At 36.3% G+C, this 22,116-nt stretch overlaps 1 protein-coding gene across 8 annotated transcripts in view; it reads right to left on the bottom strand.

The window, feature by feature from the left end:
- ZRANB3 (zinc finger RANBP2-type containing 3) overlaps positions 1-22,116 on the bottom strand; it is a 286,433-nt gene that overhangs the window by 239,644 nt on the left and 24,673 nt on the right. For 5 of the 8 annotated variants that reach the window (XM_067742088.1, XM_067742089.1, XM_067742087.1 and 2 more), the window contains exon 2: positions 18,580-18,747. In XM_067742088.1, coding sequence (XP_067598189.1) covers positions 18,580-18,740 — 161 coding nt within the window. In that variant the 5' untranslated portion in view covers positions 18,741-18,747. Of the gene's footprint in view, positions 1-15,609; positions 16,431-18,579; positions 18,748-22,116 lie in introns of those variants that run through there. The other 3 variants (XM_067742090.1, XM_067742093.1, XM_067742091.1) reach the window with 2 other exon arrangements.

Here is a 22,116-nt window from a genome sequence, read left to right as displayed (position 1 = left end):
TAACAAAATTGTTGAATAAAGTTAAAGACAACTAAGCACTACTAGAGCCATCTTCTGGACAAGCCCGAACTAACTTTTTGGCCAGCCCAACACACACACCCACACACCCACACACACACACCCACACACACACCCCAGCAAGGTATCATAGACCCAGAACTGAGATGCAACTCGAGAGTGTACTGGTCCAAATACACACCACACCCTCCACTCACACACCAGGACTCACAGAAGAAAATCGGCCATCTGCCTCTGATGGCCGTTCTCAGATAAGAACGGTGGAATTTTTCTTCTGCAGACCAAAGGGCTGTTTTACTTTGCACTTCATTGGTGGTTTCTTCCTTTTGTGATGATTGAAATCAACCACTCACTCTCCCAGTGACCAGTTTTAACTGCAGCCCAAAACAGTAACTAGTGATCAATGTAAAATTCTCATTTTGTCACTATTCCCAAAAGTCTAATTTTTCAGTAAAAAAGATTTGTTACTGATAAAAATCTGCTATTCCTCTATGTACAATAGTCTAATCAGGTCTAACCTTTGAGTCTATACTTACACAAGAACTGTTCACTTAATTTTGGGGTCTCAGTTACTTTGTCTTCACTTCTAGAGTATGCTTTTCCTGCCCTGTGTCTACTTTTGTGTCTGCAGTCATTCTGAAACCCTGAGGTTTCCAGAGATAATTCATCTACTCATGAATATTTAAATAAGTAATTCATAATAATTCAATCAAATATTTGAGTATCTCTTTGAACTGGGCATCATGTTATCATTCCCAGCTTCAAAGACTTTTAAGAATATGCCTGTGATCATAATGGTAGAATGGGTGAAACAGGAAGACCATGAGGCCAGCTATGGCCAAAGAACATGCTGCTTCAGCTCCACACCAGTGTTATTAAGTGCACAATACCACAGTAGGCACTACATAGATAATTTCTGGAAAGGCAGCCATTAAAATATTACTTTATTCCATTAGGTTGTTTTGAGGATTCATGAAAAAATACAAAGTGCTGATGGATATTTAAATTTATCATAGAATGTTCCCTTATTTTAAAAATAAACTGCAGCTCAACCAAGGAAAAATTTAAAAGGTTAATAAGGCAAGTTTACAAGTGAAAATACTATAATATTCCTATAGATTTGCTGATCTAAAAGAGCCAACCAAATGCAATGTGTGGACCTTGTCTAGAAACAATTCAAAAAAACCAACAGTGCAAAGAAAGACATTTTATGATAAGTGGGGAAATTTTAATAAATATACTCCTCATTATCATTTTATTTGTTACGGTGATCACTGATCAGTGATCTTTGATGTTACTATTGTAATTGTTTTGGGATGCCATGAACCACGTCCACACAAGACAGTAAACTTAATAAATGTTGAGTGTGTTCTGACTGTTCCACCAACCAGACCATTCCCCATCTCTCTCCTCAAGTCTCACTAGACCCTGAGACATAGTAACATGGAATTAGGCCAATTAATAACCTTACAATAGCCTCTTAAGTGTTCAAGTGAAAGAAAGAGTCACACGTCCCTCACTTTAACTCAAAAGCTAGAAATGATTAAATTTAGTGAGGAAGGCATGTCAAAAGCCGAGACAGGATGAATCCTAGTCCTCTCGCACCAGTTAGTCAAGTTGTGACTGCAAAGGAAAAGTTCTTCAAGGAAATTAAAAATGTTACTCCAGTGAACATACAAATGTTAAGAAAGTGAAACTGTATCTTCAACAGAAATTAGCATACATGTTGATCTATAAGCACACTTAACTTTATTCCTCAAAGCATAAAAAAGCCTGAAAGCAGGTAGATAAAAAGCCTGATTAAGTAGGTTTATCTAAAATGAAAGTAGCAGTTAAGATCATCTATAAAAATTATATCTATTTTTTCTAGCTTTATTGAGATGTAATTGACATATAACCTGTAAGTTTAAGGTGTACAATGTGATGATTTGATATACATACATATTTTGACATGATTACCACAATAAGGTTAGTTAACACATCTATCACCATACATCGTTACCATTTTTGTGTGTGTGCTGAGAACATTTAAGATTTACTCCCTTAAGCAACTTTCAAACATACAGTACAGTACTGCTAACTATAGTCACCACGTTATACATTAGATCCAGAAATTATTCATCTTACAACTGAAAGTTTGTACCGTTTGACCAACAACTCCCCATTTCCCCCCACTCTTTGGCCCCTGGAAACCACTAATCTACTTTCTATGAGTTCAGTGTTTTTAGATCCCACATATAAGTGAGTTCATACAGTATCTGTCTTTCTCCGTCTGAATTAATGTCATTTAGCATAATGCCATCAAGATTCATCCATGTTGTTACAACTTTATCCATTCATCCATTAATGGACACTTAGGTTGTTTCCACATGGCTACGGTGTCCACTGTGAATAATACTGAAATGAACATGGGGGTACAGATATCTCTTCCAGATAGCGATTTCATTTCTTTCAGATATATACTCAGAAGTGGGACTGCTGGATCACATGGTAGTTCTATTTTTAATTTTCTGAGGAAATTCCATACTGTTTTCCACAATGGCTATCCTATTTACATTTGCATCAACACTGCACTAGGATTCCCTTTTTTCCACATTCTCGCCAACACTTGTTATTTCTTGTCTTTTTGATAAAAGCCTTCCTAACAGGTATTAAGTGATGTCTTATTGTGATTTTATATTTGCATTTCCCTGATGACTGGTGATGCTGAGCATCTTTCCATGTATCTGTTCGCTATCTGTATGTCTTCTTTGGAAAAATGTCTATTCAGGTCCTTTGATCATTTTTTAATTGGATTATTTGTTTTTTGAGTCGTATCAGTTCCTAATATATTTTGGATACTACCCCATATCTGATATATGATTTGCAAATATTTTCTCCCACTTGGTAGGCTGCCTTTTCATTTTGTTGGTTGTTTCCCTTGCGGTACAAAAGCTTTTTACTTTGATGCAGTCCCACTTGTTTATTTTTGTTTTGTTTCTTTTTGCTTATGCAAAATTTATACCTATTGATATATGCATCAATAAAGCTTTTTGACATTGCCAAATCTCTCTCTAGATACTGTTATAGGGCCCTCACTGCCTGGGGAGGGAGCAAAACAATGACTTCGCTCTACAACTCAAATTAATGCTATTTAGAATGTCAAGATTTCATTTCTCATGAATTAGATTACTCAGATTGTATGAAATTAATAAGTAAATTTTTGCTACTTATTTCTTCAGCTTTCTTATACCCAACTTCAAGGTTCATTCAGACCTTCACCTAGTTATCCTTATCTTATTGAGATGATAAGCATGGTGATATACACCATAATATTAAAATAATTTTTTTTTTTTTTTTGCGATACGCAGGCCTCTCACTGTTGTGACCTCTCCCATTGCGGAGCACAGGCTCCAGACGTGCAGTCTCAGCGGCCATGGCTCACGGGCCCAGCCACTCCACGGCGTGTGGGATCTTCCCGGACCAGGGCATGAACCCGCGTCCCCTGCATTGGCAGGCGGACTCTGAACCACTGCGCCACCAGGGAAGCCCAATATTAAAATACTTTAACAAAAAAACTTCTTGTAGCAAAACGACCAGGTGTTTCAACATTTTTGTTCACTGATGCAAAAATTCAATCTATATTCAGCCAAACTCGTAGGGATTTTAACACTACAAAAGCATTATATCTAAATGGGTATTATAACAAAATACTTTTCAATTTTAGGAAAGAAACGAAAACAATGAAACAAATTACATTGTCAAGTGATACCTTTAAAGAATACAAATGACTATAACATCATCTCATACTTTTGGTAAAAGCCTTAAATACCACGAAGTCTTCTCTTCCCCCATGCAGACAAATAATTAAAACAAATGGTTCTGCCAGGATTTCCATAAGAAATGAAAATCAGTTTATTTCAGAACACCATCTATACATGAGTATTAACTAATGATGAAGGTACCAGTGACAGTGTACAAGCCTAAGCCTAATAATTCTTTGACAGTCGTCTTATATCTTACCAGATGTGAATAAGTAAATGACATTTACAGCAAACCTTCTTCTTGTTCAACCATATACTAAAAACTACACATATTAATAAGTTTGTCAATTATTTTCAGCCATGTTGTATACACATAACCAGACAAAAATACATATGTAAAAAAAATCACTTAATAATTACTTATGCAATGTATCTAACACTGAGCTTGGTGGAGCACAGATTCAAAAATATAACTCATGATTATTTATCATCTTTGAAAACTAGACAAAACAAGGATAGGTTACCCAAAATATTAAATACTAAAACAACAACAGGGACTTCCCTGGCCATCCAGTGGTTAAGACTTTGCATTTCCACTGCAGGGGTTGCGGGTTCAACCCCTGGTTGGGGAACTAAGATCCCACATGCCACGTGGCCAAAAAATAAAACAACGACAACAACAAATGAAGGAGTGTATCTAGAAAAAACACTTCTGGCTTCACAGCTCAGGAAAACAAAACAAAACAGTACGACGCAGTTCCAAAGTGAGGGGGACGCTTGTGTTGCCAAGTCAAGAATCCCTTCTGCAAGTGAACACAACAGGCTAGACAGACTGACCAGCAGCCAGCATATCCCTGGGTCCAGTCTGGCTGCAAGCAGAAATCAGAGGAGGCCAGAGCTCAATGATGAAACCCCAGGCCAGAGCTCAATGATGAAACCCCAAATGGAGGTAGCACAGAGAGGCTAAGAGAGGACTGAGAGTCTTTATACCATTAGTTACCCTGCTATGTGGATTTCTTTTGCTCAGGTCATATAATCAAAAGAAATAAATTACATATAAAAATACTGTCATAAACATGAAACCATAAAACACCTAGAAGAGAACATAGGCAAAACACTCTTTGACATAAATAGTAGAAATATTTTCTTGGCTCAGTCTCCTAAAGTAAAGTAAATAAAAGCAAAAATAAGCAAATGGGACCTAATTAAACTTAAAAGCTTTTGCACAGCAAAGGAAAACATCAACAAAACAAAAAGACAACCTACAAAATGGGAGAAAATATTTGCAAATGATGCATGTGACAAGGGGTTAATATCCAAAATATACAAACAGCTCATATAACTCAATATCAAAAAACCAAACAATCCAATCAAAAAATGGGCAGAAGACTTGAATAGACATTTTTCCAAAGAAGACATGCAGATGGCTTATAGGCACATGAAAAGATGCTCAACACCACTAAATATTAAAAAAACGCAAATCAAAACCACAATGAGGTTTCACCTCACACCTATCGGAATGGCTATCATCAAAAAGTCTACAAATAACAGATGTTGGAGAGTATGTGAAGAAAAGGGAAGTCTTGTACACTGTTGGTGGGAATGTAACTATGTCACTGTGGAAAACAGTATGGAGGTGCCTTAAAAAAACTACCTTAACTACACCTTAAATAGAACTACCATATGATCCAGCTATTCCACTACTGGGAATATACCCAGAAAAAACAAAAACACTTAATTCAAAAAGATACATGCACCCCAATGATCATAGCAGCACTATTTATAATAGCCAAGACACAGAAGCAACTTAAGTGCCCATCAGCAGACTACTGGATTAAGAAGATGTGATACACACACACACACACACACTCCCTCTCTCTCTCTCATACAATGGAATATTACTCAGCCACAAAAAAGAATGAAATATTGCCATTTGCAGCAATGTGGATGGACCTAGAGAATATTATACTCAGTGAAATAAGCCAGACAGAGAAAGACAAATGCTATATGATATCACTTATATGTGGAATCTAAAAAATAATACAAATGAATGTATATACAAAACAGACTCACAGATACAGAAAATAAATTTGTGGTTACCAAAGGGGAGAGAGGAGGAAGGGACAAATTAGGGGTATGAGATTAACAAACTACTATATATTAATTAGATAAGCAGCAAGGATATACTATATAGCACAGGAAATTGTACCTTTTATCTTATAATAACTTATAACGGAATATAATCTGCAAATACACTGGATCATTATGCTGTATACCTGAAACTAACACAATATTATAAATCAACCATACTTCAATAAAAATAAATAAAAATAACAATAAATAATTTTTTAAAAATGGTGTCGTAAAGAGAATAGGTTTTAGTCTAGAACATTACTGTAGCCCTCTCTGAGGTGATCTTTCGCAAATAGCAGGCTCAGGAAAAATGTTCCTTATTGAATGATGAGCAGTAATTTCTTAAAAAAATTGATGCTATGAATATAAGAAGGAAACAAAATGGAAATCAAAAGGAAAAACACAGAAAAAAGTACCTATGAAGCAGATGAAAATCATAGTTAAAGGGTGTGCCACAAATTTAAACTTTAATTACCTCTATAACACAAGATATATAAAGTAGAGGTACAGAAACTTAATGAAGTTATGTTAAAAAACAAAGAAATTAAATGTGAACTGACGGGTGTGAGAAGTAAAAGAAAAATAAACACCACTGAAATGAAGACCAAATGGAAGCAGAAAAGAGAATAGGCACTGCTAAAAAAACAGGAAAGTATACATAGGACATGACTGAAAGAAAATTTTCAAAGGGAATGAACAGACCAAAAGTGTTTTAGAGAAAAAATAAATTATGAAAGAAAATACAAAGGATAGAGATGATAGGTCAAAATCAATCAAAAAACATAAGCATACTTGATGGCTTCAAAGAAGAAAACCAAAATAAAAGCCCTGAAAAACTGTTCTCCATGTAATTCAAGAAAAATTCCCAGAAATGATAGAAAAGTGTAAACTGGACATTAAAATAATATAGCCCATCCAGAAAGAGATATAGATGCATCAACACCAAGACATATTCCAGTACTGGACTGCCAAAATGGGTAGTGAAACCAAAAAAAATCAATCATCTCTAAGAAGAAAACAAAAAACCCAGGCGGCCCTCAGCTTGTCTACAGTAAACAGTGGAGCAAAGCCTACAACATCAACCAGAAAAGAAAGTGAGACTGAGGAATTTCTTACCCAGCCACTTCCTCATTTAGTATAAACTCTGTGTAAAGACGTTTTTAAAATGCAAGAAACTGGGGAATTGGTTTCCCATTAGTTTAGTCCTGAAAAACTTTGAGGAGATAACTTCAACCAAAGAACACTGTGCAGAAACAAAATGGACTGAAGGGAAGGCATGAAATCCCTTAGTGGTTTAAATAATCTGCATACAGAAGAGAATGTAACAGTTACAGACAACAACAACATCGAAATTACATACCTAACAAGAGGTAAGAGGGGAAAAAGGCAAAGATCATTTAAAGATGGTAAAGGGGAATTCCCTGGCGGTCCAGTCGTTAGGACTCCTCGCTTTCACTGTCGGGGACCGGGTTCAGTCCCTTGTCAGGGAATTATGATCCCACAAACTGCATGGCGTGGCCAAATTAAAAAAAAATAAAAACATAAAGTTGGTAAAGAAAATAATCTAAGTATATTGTAGAATAAATTATAAATATCTTTTAAAATACAAAGGTAACATCAGAAAAATAATTTAACCAATTAATATGATGTGCTGAGAAAGAAGGATAGAAAGAGAAAAAGGCAACATACCAACTATCACTACACATAACTGGGAATAAGAAAACACTGCCTAATAAAATGGAGATACAAGTATATTATACAAAGCTATAGTTATAAAGATTACCAGCGATTCAAAGTCTATACCTTTCAAATTACTAAAAGCACATACTAAACAGAAGAAAACTTGGATCACATAGTAATATATTTGGTGGTTCACAAAGTGATTATATAGTAACATATTTTTAGGAACAGAAACAGTAACAATTACTATGATGACGGAATTAAGACCAAGCATAGCTCTAATGTCAACGAATGAAAGTAAGCTTAATAATACTTAAGAGAAAAGACAAACTGAATCACAAAGTGAAATCTGAGTTTGAAATTTTAAAAAGCATCTAAAGGAAGTGTCTCAAAAATGTTGAAAATAGAAAGATGGTTAAAAGTACACTACAAAAAAATTATGGTGAGAAAGAAATTGTTGTTGGAATATTAATTATACAAGATTAAATTTAGAGTACAAAAGGAAAGTAATTGTATAATAAGGCTATTATATAATGAATGACACAGAGTATAATCCCAAATGAAGATTTAACAGTAAAATTCATGCTCCCAGTACTATGGTGGTTCAGTTATTCTAAAAGCCCTTTCCTTTGCAAATACCTAGAAATATGGAAATTAGATAAAATACTATATTTTAAAATGCAAAGCTGGCCTGAAGAAAAGTAAAAAAAATATTTACAATGACCAGAAACAAAACAGAAAGTCAAACCCAGAGTAACAGGTGAGTAATAAAGCCATGGGTCACAATGAAGGTGTCTACAGACACCATCAACAAGGAACCTTAAGATTTAACAGCCAAGCAGAGCAATAGGAATAGGGTCTTAGATCTACACAAAATGAACAGTGGAAGTGAGGCTCCTAAACAAAACATGAGCCTAAGAAAGCTACAACATAAATGAAAGTGGAAAAGGGGTGACAATAGAAAGAGAGATATAAGCAAAAGGAAACCAGCAGGAAGTAGATTTATACATGTATGGTCAATTGCTGTGCCACAAGGGCACCAATGTAACTTATGGAAAAGAATATAGACTTTTCTACAAATGGTGCTGGAATAACTGGATATCGGTGTGAAAGAAAACTGAACCTAGAACTCTCTTCTCACCCCATATACAAAAATTAATTTGAGATAAATCATATATCAAAACACAAATGCTAAAACTATAAAACTTCCAGTACAAAACATAAGAGACCATATTTGTGATTGTGGGGTAAAAAAGACTTATTGGTGACAACATAAAAAGCATTACCATATAAGAACTGGATTAAGTGGATTTTATCAAAATTCTAAAATTCTGTTGATCAAAGGATATTGTGAAGAAAAGTAAAAGGCAAGTTACAGACTGGGAGAAACTACCCATAACACATGTATGTGGCATAGGTGTTTTATGCAGAGTATAAAAAAAACTCCTTCAAATCAGAGGTAAAAAGACAACAACTGGGAATTCCCTGGCAGTCCAATGGTTAGGACTCAGTGCTTTCACTGCCACAGCCCAGGTTCAATCTCTGGTCGGGGAACTAAGATCCCACAAGCCATGCAGAGAGGCCAAAAAAAAAAAAAGACAACAACTAAAACATGGGTAAAACATTAATATAAGATATAACTATCTCATATAGATAGACACCCAATAAGCACAGGGAAAGATGCCAACACCATTAGTCATTAGGAAAACACAAATTAAAATACAATGACCTACCACATGAAGATCCATTAATTTTGAATGGCTAAAATGATATAGGCTGAGACTTCAAGCACCGAGAACTCTCATATATTGCTGATGGGCTGGAAAAAAAGTTGGGCAGTTTTCTTACAAAGTTAAACAGATATACCTACCCTAAAATCTAGCAGGAGAAAGCATGTCCACAAAAGGACTTGTTCAAGAATGTTAATACCATCTTTATTCATAAGACTCCTAAATTAGAACCAACGCAAATGTCTGTCAGCAAGTGAATGAATAAAATAACTGTCCTACATTCAGAGATCAAAAAAATGTATATGAATCTCAAAAACATGTTGAACAAGAGAAGTCAGACACACATAAATTATATGATTTCCATTCATACCAAGTTCCAAAAAAGACAAACGTAAGCTATGGTAGAGTAAGGGATTATAACTCATTCAATATATAGGATTCCATGAGCCCATACTGAGGAGGGAAGGACAGATGGATGGGCAGAGAGAGAAAAAGAAAGAGATTGCTGGGCAGAGGAGGGCTCTTCCTTAAAGCAGGATGCCAGTCAATAAATCAACATTTTAACAACTACATGGCAAAAATTATTTTAAGCAAGAATCACCTATGGATGCAAATCCAAGAGGAAAAAATCAAATAAGGAGAAGCATATTTGCATGGTCTTAACATCTCATGTTAGTTGTTAAATAGGCAACAATTGAGTGAGGGAAAAATAGTAACTATATATATGGTAGAGAAACTACAACACTTTGACTAGCAATTAAAATTAATACCACCAGTGAGAGGCTGACAGATACAGTGTGCCTTCAAAAGCAATATCGTGACAAGGACAGGACCTTGATCTCACTTACGTACCAATCCAGAAAGGACTAATCTAAATCCTGTCATGAGAAAACATTAAAGAAATTGAGACACATTCTATAAAATAAACAGGTCTATATTCTTTAAAAAAAAAATACTAATGTCATGAAAGGCTGTGGAACTGTCCTACAATAAAGGATAGAAAGAGATATCACTAAATGCAAAAGCTGATCTGGGACTGGATCTTTGCGCTAAAAGAAAAAAAATGCTATAAGGATACTATTGGTACAATTGACAACAGATATGTAGATTAAAGAACTGCATAGAAGTTAAATTTCCTGAATTTGATTATGTACTGTGGCTATGTTAGAGAATATCTTTGTTCTTAAAAAATACACACAATGTTGAAATATTGTAGGTTAAAGGAGCATGATACATGTAACCTACCCTCAAGTGATTCAGAAAAAAAAAACCACTAACATGCGTGTGTATGTGTAGAGAGAGACAAAGAAAGGGACAGAGGGAGAGGGAGAGAGAATAAAAAATTAAAGGAACCCCAATGTTCATTGCAGCAGTGTTTACAATAGCCAAGACATGGAAGCAACCTAAATGTCCATCGACAGAGGAACAGATAAAGAAGATGTGGTACATATACACAATGGAATACTACTCAGACATTAATGCCATTTGCAGCAACATGGATGGATCTAGCGATTGTGATACTGAGTGAAGTAAGTCAGACAGAGAAAGAGAAATACAGTGTGGTATTACTTATATGCGGAACCTAAAAAGAAATGATACAAATGAATTTATTTACAAAACAGAAATAGAGTCACAAACTTAAGAACGAACTTTTGGTTGGGTGGGGGGGAAGGGTTAGAGAGTTTGGGACTGACATGTCCACACCGCTATATTTAAAATGGATAACCAACAAGGACCTACTGTATAGCACAGGGAACTCTGCTCAATATTATGTAACAACCTAAATGGGAAAAGAATTTGAAAAGGAATAGATACATGTATATGTATAACTGAATCACTCTGCTGTACACCTGAAACTATCACAACATTGTTAATCAACTATACTTCAATATAAAATAAAATGTTAAAAAAAGGTAAAGGAAAAGTGGCAAAATGTTTAAAATTAAACTAGATAAAAGGTATATGAAAGTTATTTCTATACTTTTCTTAATAACTTCTCTATAAGTTAAAATTATTTCAAAGTTAAAAAATATTGAGAGGGACTTCCCTGGTGGTGCAGTGGTTAAGAATCCGCCTGCCAATGCAGGGGACACGGGTTCTAGCCCTGGTCCAGGAAGATCCCACATGCCGCGGAGCAACTAAGCCCATGTGCCACAACTACTGAGCCTGCGATCCACATTACTGAGTCCGCATGCTACAACTACTGAAGCCCACGTGCCTAGAGCCCGTGCTCCGCAACAAGAGAAGCCACCGCAATGAGAAAATCCATGCACTGCAAGGAAGAGTTGCCCCCACTCGCCGCAACTAGAGAAAGTCCGCAAGCAGCAACGAAGATCCAACGCAGCCAAAAATAAGTAAGTAAATTAAATAAATTCTTAAAAAAATTAAGAGAGCATCAAGTAACTAACACAAAACAATACATTCTGGTGACAGACATCAAATCAGTGGTTGCCTAATTCAAGGGGAAGGAGTTGACTAAAAAGAGGCCTATTCTGGGTGATGGAAGTATTCTGTATCTGACGTGTTTGAAAACACAGAAGTATACATATACCACAATTCACTGAACTGTACAGCTAAAATCTGTGCATTTTACTGAATTTAATTATACCTAAAATTTTTTTAAAGCCAATAAGGAAACTTAAGGTTTGGCATGGGGAGAAAATTAATGATCAAAATTCATAATCATAAGCCTACCTAAAAATGAATTTGATACTGCCTATGTGACCTGGAAAACCTTAAACCAAAGACTTAACTTTGTAAGTCCTTCCTAAAAGGATCTACTCACTATTTAGGTTTCTCAAAATTCCCAGAGATTAAGATTACCTAATTATTAAAACAAAATTTTTTTAATTAGCAAATACATTGGGAAATAAGCTATCATGAACAACAATAATAACAAAAGGTAAAATTAGCCTCCAAAACACTTCAGATATGTAAAATAAGTATATTCTAGATATTTACAGAAATAAGAGATGAAATTAAAAGTTGGCAAGAAACAAGATACCAACGTCATAACGAGGCAGATAGAAACTGGATATTCTAGGGCTTAAAAATACACTACGTGACATTAAGAACAGAAAATAAAATGTTCCTATTCTCCAATTTCAAGAAAGGAACGGAGTGACTGTTATTTGACATTAGTCGGCTAATCTCTCATCTATACTCTGAAATTCAGCAAGTCATTAAACACTCCTGTTTTTTACAGTCTACAGACTTCCTCCCAAACCAGATACAATACTAACTCTTTGCTTTGCTTGGAGAGCCATGTCCAAGGAGCACAGTTCTCCCTTGCTTAGCAAGTAATAAATTCAACTTCTTTGTTTCAGACTTTTTCTTTTTTTTTGGCCATGCCACACGGCTTCCGGGATCTTAGTTCCCCAACCAGAGATTGAATCCCAGCCCCTAGCAGTGAAAGTGCAGAGTTCTTAACCAAGGAACCGCCAGGTAATTCCCTGTGTCAGACATATTGTATGGGCTTTGGTTTAAGATATTTTGAGTGATGGTCTCTTCCTTAAGAGAATCCAATAGATTAACTTACAGCAAAAGATAGTATTAGTTAACAAGAATATGGATAAACAAAAATATCCAACTGAAGCAGAGAAATCTAAAATAAGAAAATACAAAAAGAGAAGATAAGAGATATATGGGACACTGAGAAAAGGTCTAACATAGGTATAACTGGAGGCAAGGAGTATTAAAAATGAGCAAAAATAACAGTTGAAGAGAAAACAACAGAGAATTATCCAGAACTAATGAATGATATCAGCCCACAGATTAAGAAGTATAAATGCAAAGAAAACCACACTTAGGCACATCATAGTAAAATTTTAGATAGCTGAACAAAGAGAAAACCTTAAAATCAGCAGGAGGCTGGGGGAAGACCATTTATAACAGCACCAAAAATATTAAATACCTAGGAATAAAGTTAATGATATATGTGAAAGAACTATATATTGAAAATTACAAAAAATTTACTGAAAAAGAAATAAGGGAAAGAATAATTGAGATGAAGTAACTGGAGGGCAATTAAAGAAATGGAAGAATAGGACTTCTCTGGTGGTGCAGTGTTTAAGAATCCACCTGCCAATGGAGGGGAAATGGGTTCGAGTCCTGGTCCGGGAAGATTCCACATGCCACACAGCAACGAAGCCTGTGTGCCACAACTACTGAGCCTGTGCTCTAGAGCCCGTGACCCACAACTACTGAAGCCCGTGTGCCACAACTACTGAAGTCTGCATGCCTAGAGCCTGTGCTCCACAACAAGAGAAGCCACCGCAATAAGAAGCCCACGCATCGCAACGAAGAGTAGCCCCCACTCACCACAAGTAAAGAAAGCCCTCACACAGCAACGAAGACCCAACGCAGCCAATAAATAAATAAATTGTAATGGTTCAATTATATTCCATATACAATAGTAAATAAATAAATATAACCAATCAATCCACCATCACCTCTACCTTATAACATATACAAAAATCAATTCCAAGTTGATTGTAGAGAATTCCCTGGCGGACTGTCAGTTAGGAATCCACACTTTCACTGTCAAGGGCTCGGGTTCAATCCTTGGTCAAGGAACTAAGATCCCACAAACCAAAAGGCCAAACAAACAAGCAACAAAAAACCCAAGTAGGTTGTAGATCTAAATGTAAAAAAGAGACAAAAAAGTTTTTAGAAGAAAACACAGGAAATTATCTTCACAACCTTGTAATAGACAAAGATTTCTTAAATACGATGCAAAAAGTGTCAGCCATAAAAGACAATACCAATAAAGAATATTTAACAGGACATTAAATTTGAGAATGTCTGCTTATCAAAAGGCATAATTAAGAGAGTGAAAAGGCAAGCCATAGCCTGAGAAAAATCATTTGCAACACATATACAAAAGACCCATCCAGAATATAAACCTGATAAGTCTCTACAAAATGATAAGAAAAAGGCAGGCAGATAACCCAGGAGAAAAATGGATAAGACATGAACAAGCACTTAACATAAGTGGATATCCAAACGGCTAATAAGCATAGGTGTTAAGCTTCATTTGTCATCAGAAAAATGTACATGAAAAGTCAATAGCGATCACTATATTCCTATAAGAATAACTAAAATGGCACTAAAGATAAGCAATATGAGGTACTGGTGAGGCTGTGGTACAAATGGAACTCTTATCCACTGTTGACACAAGTATAAATTGGTTAAATCACTTTGAAAAATGTTTGGCCAAGTTATGGGTTGAACTGTGTCCCCCAAAATTCATATGTTGAAGTCTTAGCTCCAGTCCCTCAGAAAGTGGGAAATAGGGTCATTACTGATGTAATCAGTAATTAAGTCATTAGGGTGGGCCCAAATCCAATATGACTGATGTCCTTATAAGAAGGGAAATTTCTGACACAAATAGAGGGAAGATGATGTGAAAAGACATTGGAAGAAGATACACATCTAAAAGCCAAGGAGAGAGACCTGGAACAGATCCTTCCCTCACAGTCCTGAGAAGGAATCAACTCTGCCAACACCTTGATTTTCGAATTCTAGCCTCAAGAACCGTGAAACAATAAATTTCAGTTGTTCAACCCACCCAGTTATGGTACTTCGTTATGACATCCCTGACAAACTAACAGAGGCAGCATCTACTTAGTGGAATATATGCATATTTATGACCAACAATTCCTCTTCTTGGTATATGCACAACAGAAATGTGTATATATGTTTACCAAAAGAATTGTCTAAGAATGTTCATAGCATTGTTATTTTTAAGAGCTCCAAACTAGAAACAACCCAAGTGCTCATCAACAGTACAATGAATAAATAAATTATGGTATATTTACACAATGGAATTTTATATAGCAATGAGAATGAACCAATTACAACTACATGCGACACTATGGAAGGATCTCACAATGATGTTGAATGAGAAAAGTCAGACATAAAAGAGTACATACGGGGCTTCCCTGGTGGCACAGTGGTTAAGGATCTGTCTGCCAATGCAGGGGACATGCGTTCAAGCCTGATCTAGGAAGGTCCCACATGCCACAGAGCAACTAAGCCCGTGCGCCACAACTACTGAGCCCACGTGCCTAGAGCCCAAGCTCCACAACAAGAGAAGCCACTGCAATGAGAAGCCCCAAATACATAATACATACAACGCAGCCAAAAATAATACATAATACATACAACATAATACATACAACGCAGCCAAAAATACATAAATTAAATAAATAAATTTAAAAAAAGAGTACATATGGATGATTACAATTAACATAGTTGAACATGTAAAAGTAATCTGTGGTGTGAGAAATCAGGATAGTGGTTACCTTTGGAAAGGAGGGAGGCAGTAGTGATTGGGAGAAGGAAAAAGGAAGGTTTCTGGGATGCAGGTAACGTTCTATTTCTTGATTGTGGTGATGGCTATACGGTGAAAATTCTTCAAGTTATATGCTTATGATCTGCACACACTTCTCCATATGTTATTCATCATTAAAAAAAGTCCTTTAAAGCTGAATATGTGAGTTAACAGATTAAAAAGCTGAATCATAAACTATAAGAGAGATCTTAAGAACAGCCATAGGGACTTCCCTGGTGGTCCAATGGCTAAGACTCCAACCTCCCAGTGCAGGGTACCCAGGTTCAATCCCTGGTCAGGGAACTAGATCCCACAGCCCTCAACTAAAGATCCCACATGCCACAACTAAAAAAAAAAAAGATGCCACATGCCACAACTAAAAGATGCCACACATGGCAACAAAGGTCCCGTGTGCCGCAACTAAGACCCAGCACAGCCAAATAAATAAATAAAATAAATAAATATTTATTGGGTTAGCCAAAAAGTTCGTGTGGGTTTTTCTGTAACATCTTGCAGAAAAACCCGAATGAACTTTTTGGTCAACCCCATTTAAAACAACAACAACAAAACAGCCATAATGTAGCCCAGATAGACATAGAAAATATGAGACATTAATGGAAGCATAGGATAAAGTGAAATGGACAAGTATAAGTCTAATTGGAGTAGCAGAAGAAGAAAATAAAGAGAATGGGTAAGAATCAATATTTGAAGAGTGAGAATTTCCCAGAATCAACATGGCACAAATCTCAGATTAAAAACATACAATAATCTCAAGGAGGATAAATAAAAAGAAAACCGGGCTTCCCTGGTGGCGCAGTGGTTGAGAGTCCGCCTGCCGATGCAGGGGACACGGGTTCATGCCCCGGTCCAGGAAGATCTCACGTGCCATGGAGTGGCTGGGCCTGTGAGCCATGGCCGCTGAGCCTGCGCATCTGGAGCCTGTGCTCCGCAACGGAAGTGGCCACAACAGTGAGAGGCCAGCGTACCAAAAAAAAAAAAAAAAAAAAGAAAACCATATAGAATAAATTATAGCAAAATTGCAGAACTCTAAAGACATAAAGAATATCTTAAAATCAGATACAGATAAAAGATAGTTTACAAAGAAATGAAAATTAGACTGATTCTTTTTTTTTTTGAAAATTTTCAAACTCACATAAAAGTCAAAAAGAATAATACAATGAACACATTTATACCACTCAAGTGTTCACACTGTTAATATTTTGGCTGACCTCCTCAAAGTTTCTCTAAACATATACATGCCTTTCCCTTTTAGGAAAATGTAGAAAACAGGCTATAGATAGCAGGATTCTTTTTTTTTTTTTTTTTTTTGCGGTACACGGGCCTCTCACTGTTGTGGCCTCTCCCATTGCGGGACACAGGCTCCAGACGCGCAGGCTCAGTGGCCATGGCTCACGGGCCCAGCCACTCCACGGCATGTGGGATCTTCCCGGACCAGGGCACGAACCTGTGTCCCCTGCATCGGCAGGCGGACTCTCAACCACTGCGCTACCAGGGAAGCCTGATAGCAGGATTCTTCATCCCCAAATTCTTTATCATGCATTTCCCAGGAACAAGAACATTCTTATACTCAACTATAACACCATTCCCACATCTAAGGTAATCAACATTAATTCAATAACAGCACTCTAATAGAGTCCAGATGAAGTTTTCCCAGTTAACCCAAAAGTGACCTTTAAAGCTTTTCTTTTTACTTATTCAGGATCTAATCAAGGTTTATGCATTACTTTCAGTTGTTCTAGCTCTTAGGTTGCTTCTCAATTTAGAACATTCCCACCACTTCCCTTGGTTCTCCATGACATTTAATCATTTGAAGAGATCAGGTCAGCTGTCCTGAAAAAATGTCCCACATGCTGAACTGGTTTGATTGTTTCCTCAGGATTATCAGGTCAAATATTTCTGGGAAGAACACCACGTAAGAATGTTATACACTGGGACTTGCCTGGTGGTGCAGTGGTTGAGAGTCCACCTGCCAATGCAGGGGACACGGGTTTGATCCCTGGTCCGGGAGGATCCCACTTGCCATGTAGCAGCTAGGCCCATGAGCCACAACTACTGAGCCTGTGCTTTACAGCCCTCGAACCACAACTACTGAGCCTGCATGCCATAAGTACTTAAGCCCACATGCCTAGAGCCCGTGCTCCGCAACAAGAAAAGCCACCGCAATGAGAGGCACGCGCACTGCTCACTGCAACTAGAGAAAGCCCGTGTGCAGCAACGAAGACCCAACACAGCCAAAAATAAATAAATTAAATAAATAACTTAAAAAAAAAGAAAGTTATAGACCTCCTGTGTACCACATTATGCCGGTATCTGTACCATTATCGGAGATACCAACCTTGACCATTTTAAGTGTAATTTTTCTCTTTGTAATCAATAAGTCACCTGTAGGATAATATTTTGATACTCAGGAGCATACTTTTTTTTTTTTTGCGGTACATGGTCCTCTCACTGTTGTGGCCTCTCCTGTTGTGGAGCACAGGCTCCGGACGCGCAGGCTCAGCGGCCATGGCTCACAGGCCCAGCCGCTCCGCGGCATGTGGGATCTTCCCGGACCGGGGAACGAACCCGTGTCCCCTGCATTGGCAGGCGGACTCTCAACCACTGCGCCACCAGGGAAGCCCGAGAGCACACTTTTTAATGGTACCTATGGAAGCCAGAAGACAGCAGACTACAGTGTTCAGGGTGCTAAGAAAAAAAAGGCTATTAAAGTAGAGCTGTATTGCCAACTGAAGTATCATTCAAGAATGAAGGCAAAATAAAATATATCCTGAAATTATTATTTCATGATCCAGTAAAAAAAAAAAAAAATAACGGGGAAGACTACGTATACACAAAAAGATTTTTTTTTCACAAAGCTTTGTTTTTTTATTCACTTGCCAGGGATTTAGCATTTTAGCATGTCTTGAAAAAAGTACTTTACCTGCCGTCTCTTCTCAAGGCAAAAGTGATGCCATCTTTCTGGAAGGGAAGCAGCTTTGCTCTTAGTTTGTCAGGCAAAAAATCCAGCTGTTTATAAGATTCACTTGTCAAACAAGAAATCTGAGGTGTAAGAGACTTTTTTATGTCATGACCTCTGGGCATGATGATCCTAAAAACAAAAAAATCACAAGAGGGAGGGGTGGGGAAAAGAGATATTACTAAGTGTATTAGAGAATTAAACATAAATAATAATATGAAAGCACTTATCAATAGCCTTGACATACTAGATATAAATTGGTTAAATCATGTTCCCAGAATAAGCTATTAAGAAAATTCAAAGCACTGAGTCCAAAAGCAATTACTTAATGCACTAAGAACCAGCATACTCTACTTCATTTGTATTTCTAATTGGGCCATGATGTAGCCATACCCATTTTAAGCAATAAATGTATTATAAAAAGTTATAAATCAACTAGATTTTTACAAACTAAATAATTTTTAAAATAGGGATGAATTTGTTACAGAAAGATGAATCCTTTTATAATTAATCCTTTAATAGGTGTTCATTTTCATATTATACTAGATTTTCTAAGAATGAGGTTAAATTGCATTAAAAAAATTTTTTTAAGCACAAAGGCATCAACTCCAAATTTATAATTAGATTAACTTAATATTATTGAATGAGATTGATTTTTAAATATTAAAATGAATTCTTTAATCACTTGAATCCACAGTATAAACTCTGCCTGATTGACATATATACATGTATAAATGTATATACATTTATATATATGTATAAAATAGATAACTAATAGGAACCTGCTGTATTAAAAAAAAGAAAATAAAATTCAAAAAGAAAAATAAAATTCAAAAAGAAACAACTCTGCCTGATTAGCACTTTCCTCACCAGTGGCTTTCCACAGTTATAATTTTAATTTTCCACCACATAAAAATTTCATATATCAGTAAATTCTTAGAACGCTGTAAGAAGAAAAGTCCTATTAAATCACTGAACTATAAAGCTTCTCTAATAATAATATTTCGTATTTAGATTGAACCATTCGTCTGTTTATATATAATCTCATTTTTAAAACAAATTTGCTTTAATTCTCAATTATTTGCAGACTTATAAAACTTTAGCCTCTCTCTCCCCCCAAAAAAGTAACAAACCTCTGTGTACAATGTTTAAGAATCTCAAGAATTCAACAAGTATTTATTAATAACAAATAAGTACTACACGCCACGATCTAGAGAACCAAGGATCACACCCCCACAGAACTAACATTCTTGAGGGGGAGATGAAAATAAACAAATAAATAAACAAGATTAATTACAGTATAGTACAAGTATTATGAAGAAACTTAAGAGGGTAATGGCCACTTTAGGCAGGATGACAAGGTAAGGCCACTCTTAGGTGATACTTGGTCTTGGTCTACAGTCTAAAGGATATGAAAGAACCAGTCAGGTTCAAAGTTGATAGAAGAGCACTCCAGGCAAACAGCATAAGTAAAAAGACCCTGAGTTGAGAAAAGGCTTAGTGTTTTCTAGAAACAGAGAAGAGGCCAATGTGGTTAGACCAACGAAGAGAATGATATGAGATGAAGTTACTGAGATAACCAAGAGTCAGATCATAGAAGTTCTTGATAAGGACTTTGGATTCCACTTTAAGAATGAAGGGAAGCCAAAGGAGAGGTGCTGTCAAATACACTATTAGGCAGATGTAGCTATTTAAATTTAACTAAATTAAAAATTCAGTTCCTCAGTTCCTCCATCAACCATGTTTCAAGTGCTCAATAGGCACATATGGCTAGTGGCTCTCATACTGAACGGTGCACACATAGAACATAGAACATTTCGTTCTTCACTGAAAGTCGTACTGGATAGCAGTTACTGGAAAGTTTTAAGAAGGGGAGTGACACAATCTGACTTACATTTCAAAAACTACAAGAGGAGGACAAAGCTATCAATAGAAAGGCATGGGAAAATGTTCCTATAGGACTTTGCCAGTCCACAAAGCCCCCACCGCCTCAATGGCAACTGGATTTAAGAGATGATTTATGACTCACACTTGTCTGATAAGGTCCTCATAAGCACCAATGAGTCAGCATCCCTAGCACCTTCTCAATAGCAATAATAAAACTCTGAGTAAAGAACAGAGAATGGGGGGAATTCCCTGGCAGTCCAGTGATTAGGACTCTGTGCTTCCAATGCAGGGGGCACAGGTTTGATCCTTGGTCGGGGAACTAAGATCCTGCAAGCTGTGCAGTGTGGCCAAAAATTTTTTTAAAAGACAGAGAGAATAGAGAATGGTTCAGAAAGGGGAAAGCATGAAAGCAAGAAACCTATTATCATGCTGCAAAAGACATGGCAAAAATCATCTTTAGCAGTGGAACTGGATTTGGGAAATGTCTCAGAGGTAAAGCAAACAGGACTTGCTGATGGAGTACATGTGGAGAATAAGGGAAATGTGAAATCAAGATGTATTGATATATTTAGCATGATGAGTTGTGCAATTTACTGAGAGCTTAAAGGCTAACGAACAAATGGATGGGGAGAAAAAAAAAATCAACAAATCCTTTAGCAATATATGTAGTTTGAGATGACTGTAAGATATGAAGTGGATATGCCAAATAGACTTGAAAAAACATGAGTCTGGAACTCTAGGTAGGGCACAAGAGTGAATACATATATTGGGAGACACCTTGAGATAGTAAACTTATATCATTTTTTGCAGCCACTCAACATCTGGGACCCCTGTTATGTTTAGAAATTTCCTTACATTACAAATATGAGTGGAAGTCAGATTATCACCTTCCGATAATAAAGCTGGAAATACCAGATTCTTGCTTTCCCAGCCTTCCTTATAGCTACTGATTTTGCTAATCAGATATACCCATTCCAGACTTCAATCTAGAAAGTCAAAATTCAGAGGAGTTGGGATTAAGTGAAATTTATCCTGTTAAGGGTAGTAGCATTAGAAAGAGCCATGTCAACTTTCCAGAAGCCCTTCAGAGTGAGTAGGATAAGGGATATCAAATTTTAGTGAGGAACACTGGCAAGAAGCTAAGAAAAATATACAAAAATGATTCTACTACCTATTATCTTTACTTTTTTTAAGTTGTAAAAAAATTTTAAAAATACTCCAAGAAAAAAAATATCTGCTATGTTGAGGTCACATTGCAACTTATATGATTTATTTTATGAGGACTGAATCAGATACTATATTAGTAAAAATAAACAATGAAACTAAAGCCATCTTAATAAAAAAATGTTTTAATAGCGTAACAAATAAGAGAAAAAATAATTATTTAATTATGAAGATGGAAGATGTCTAAAACAGAACAGAAATGTATAGAAAAAATTTCAATTAAACTAAAATTATGGTGTGACTGGCTCACTGATAATTCAAATAGGTACTTGAATACATAAAGGACTTAAAAATATGTACTGGTACAATCTAATTAATAGAAAAGGAATGTTTTAGTTAATACTCAAAATAAAGACATTTGTAAAAAGCACTTTCCCGTTTAAACTATCT

The sequence above is a fragment of the Pseudorca crassidens genome, chromosome 6, assembly GCF_039906515.1.
Source record: "Pseudorca crassidens isolate mPseCra1 chromosome 6, mPseCra1.hap1, whole genome shotgun sequence".
In the NCBI taxonomy this organism is placed as follows: domain Eukaryota; kingdom Metazoa; phylum Chordata; class Mammalia; order Artiodactyla; family Delphinidae; genus Pseudorca; species Pseudorca crassidens.
This window is presented reverse-complemented; position numbering and strand designations above follow the sequence as displayed.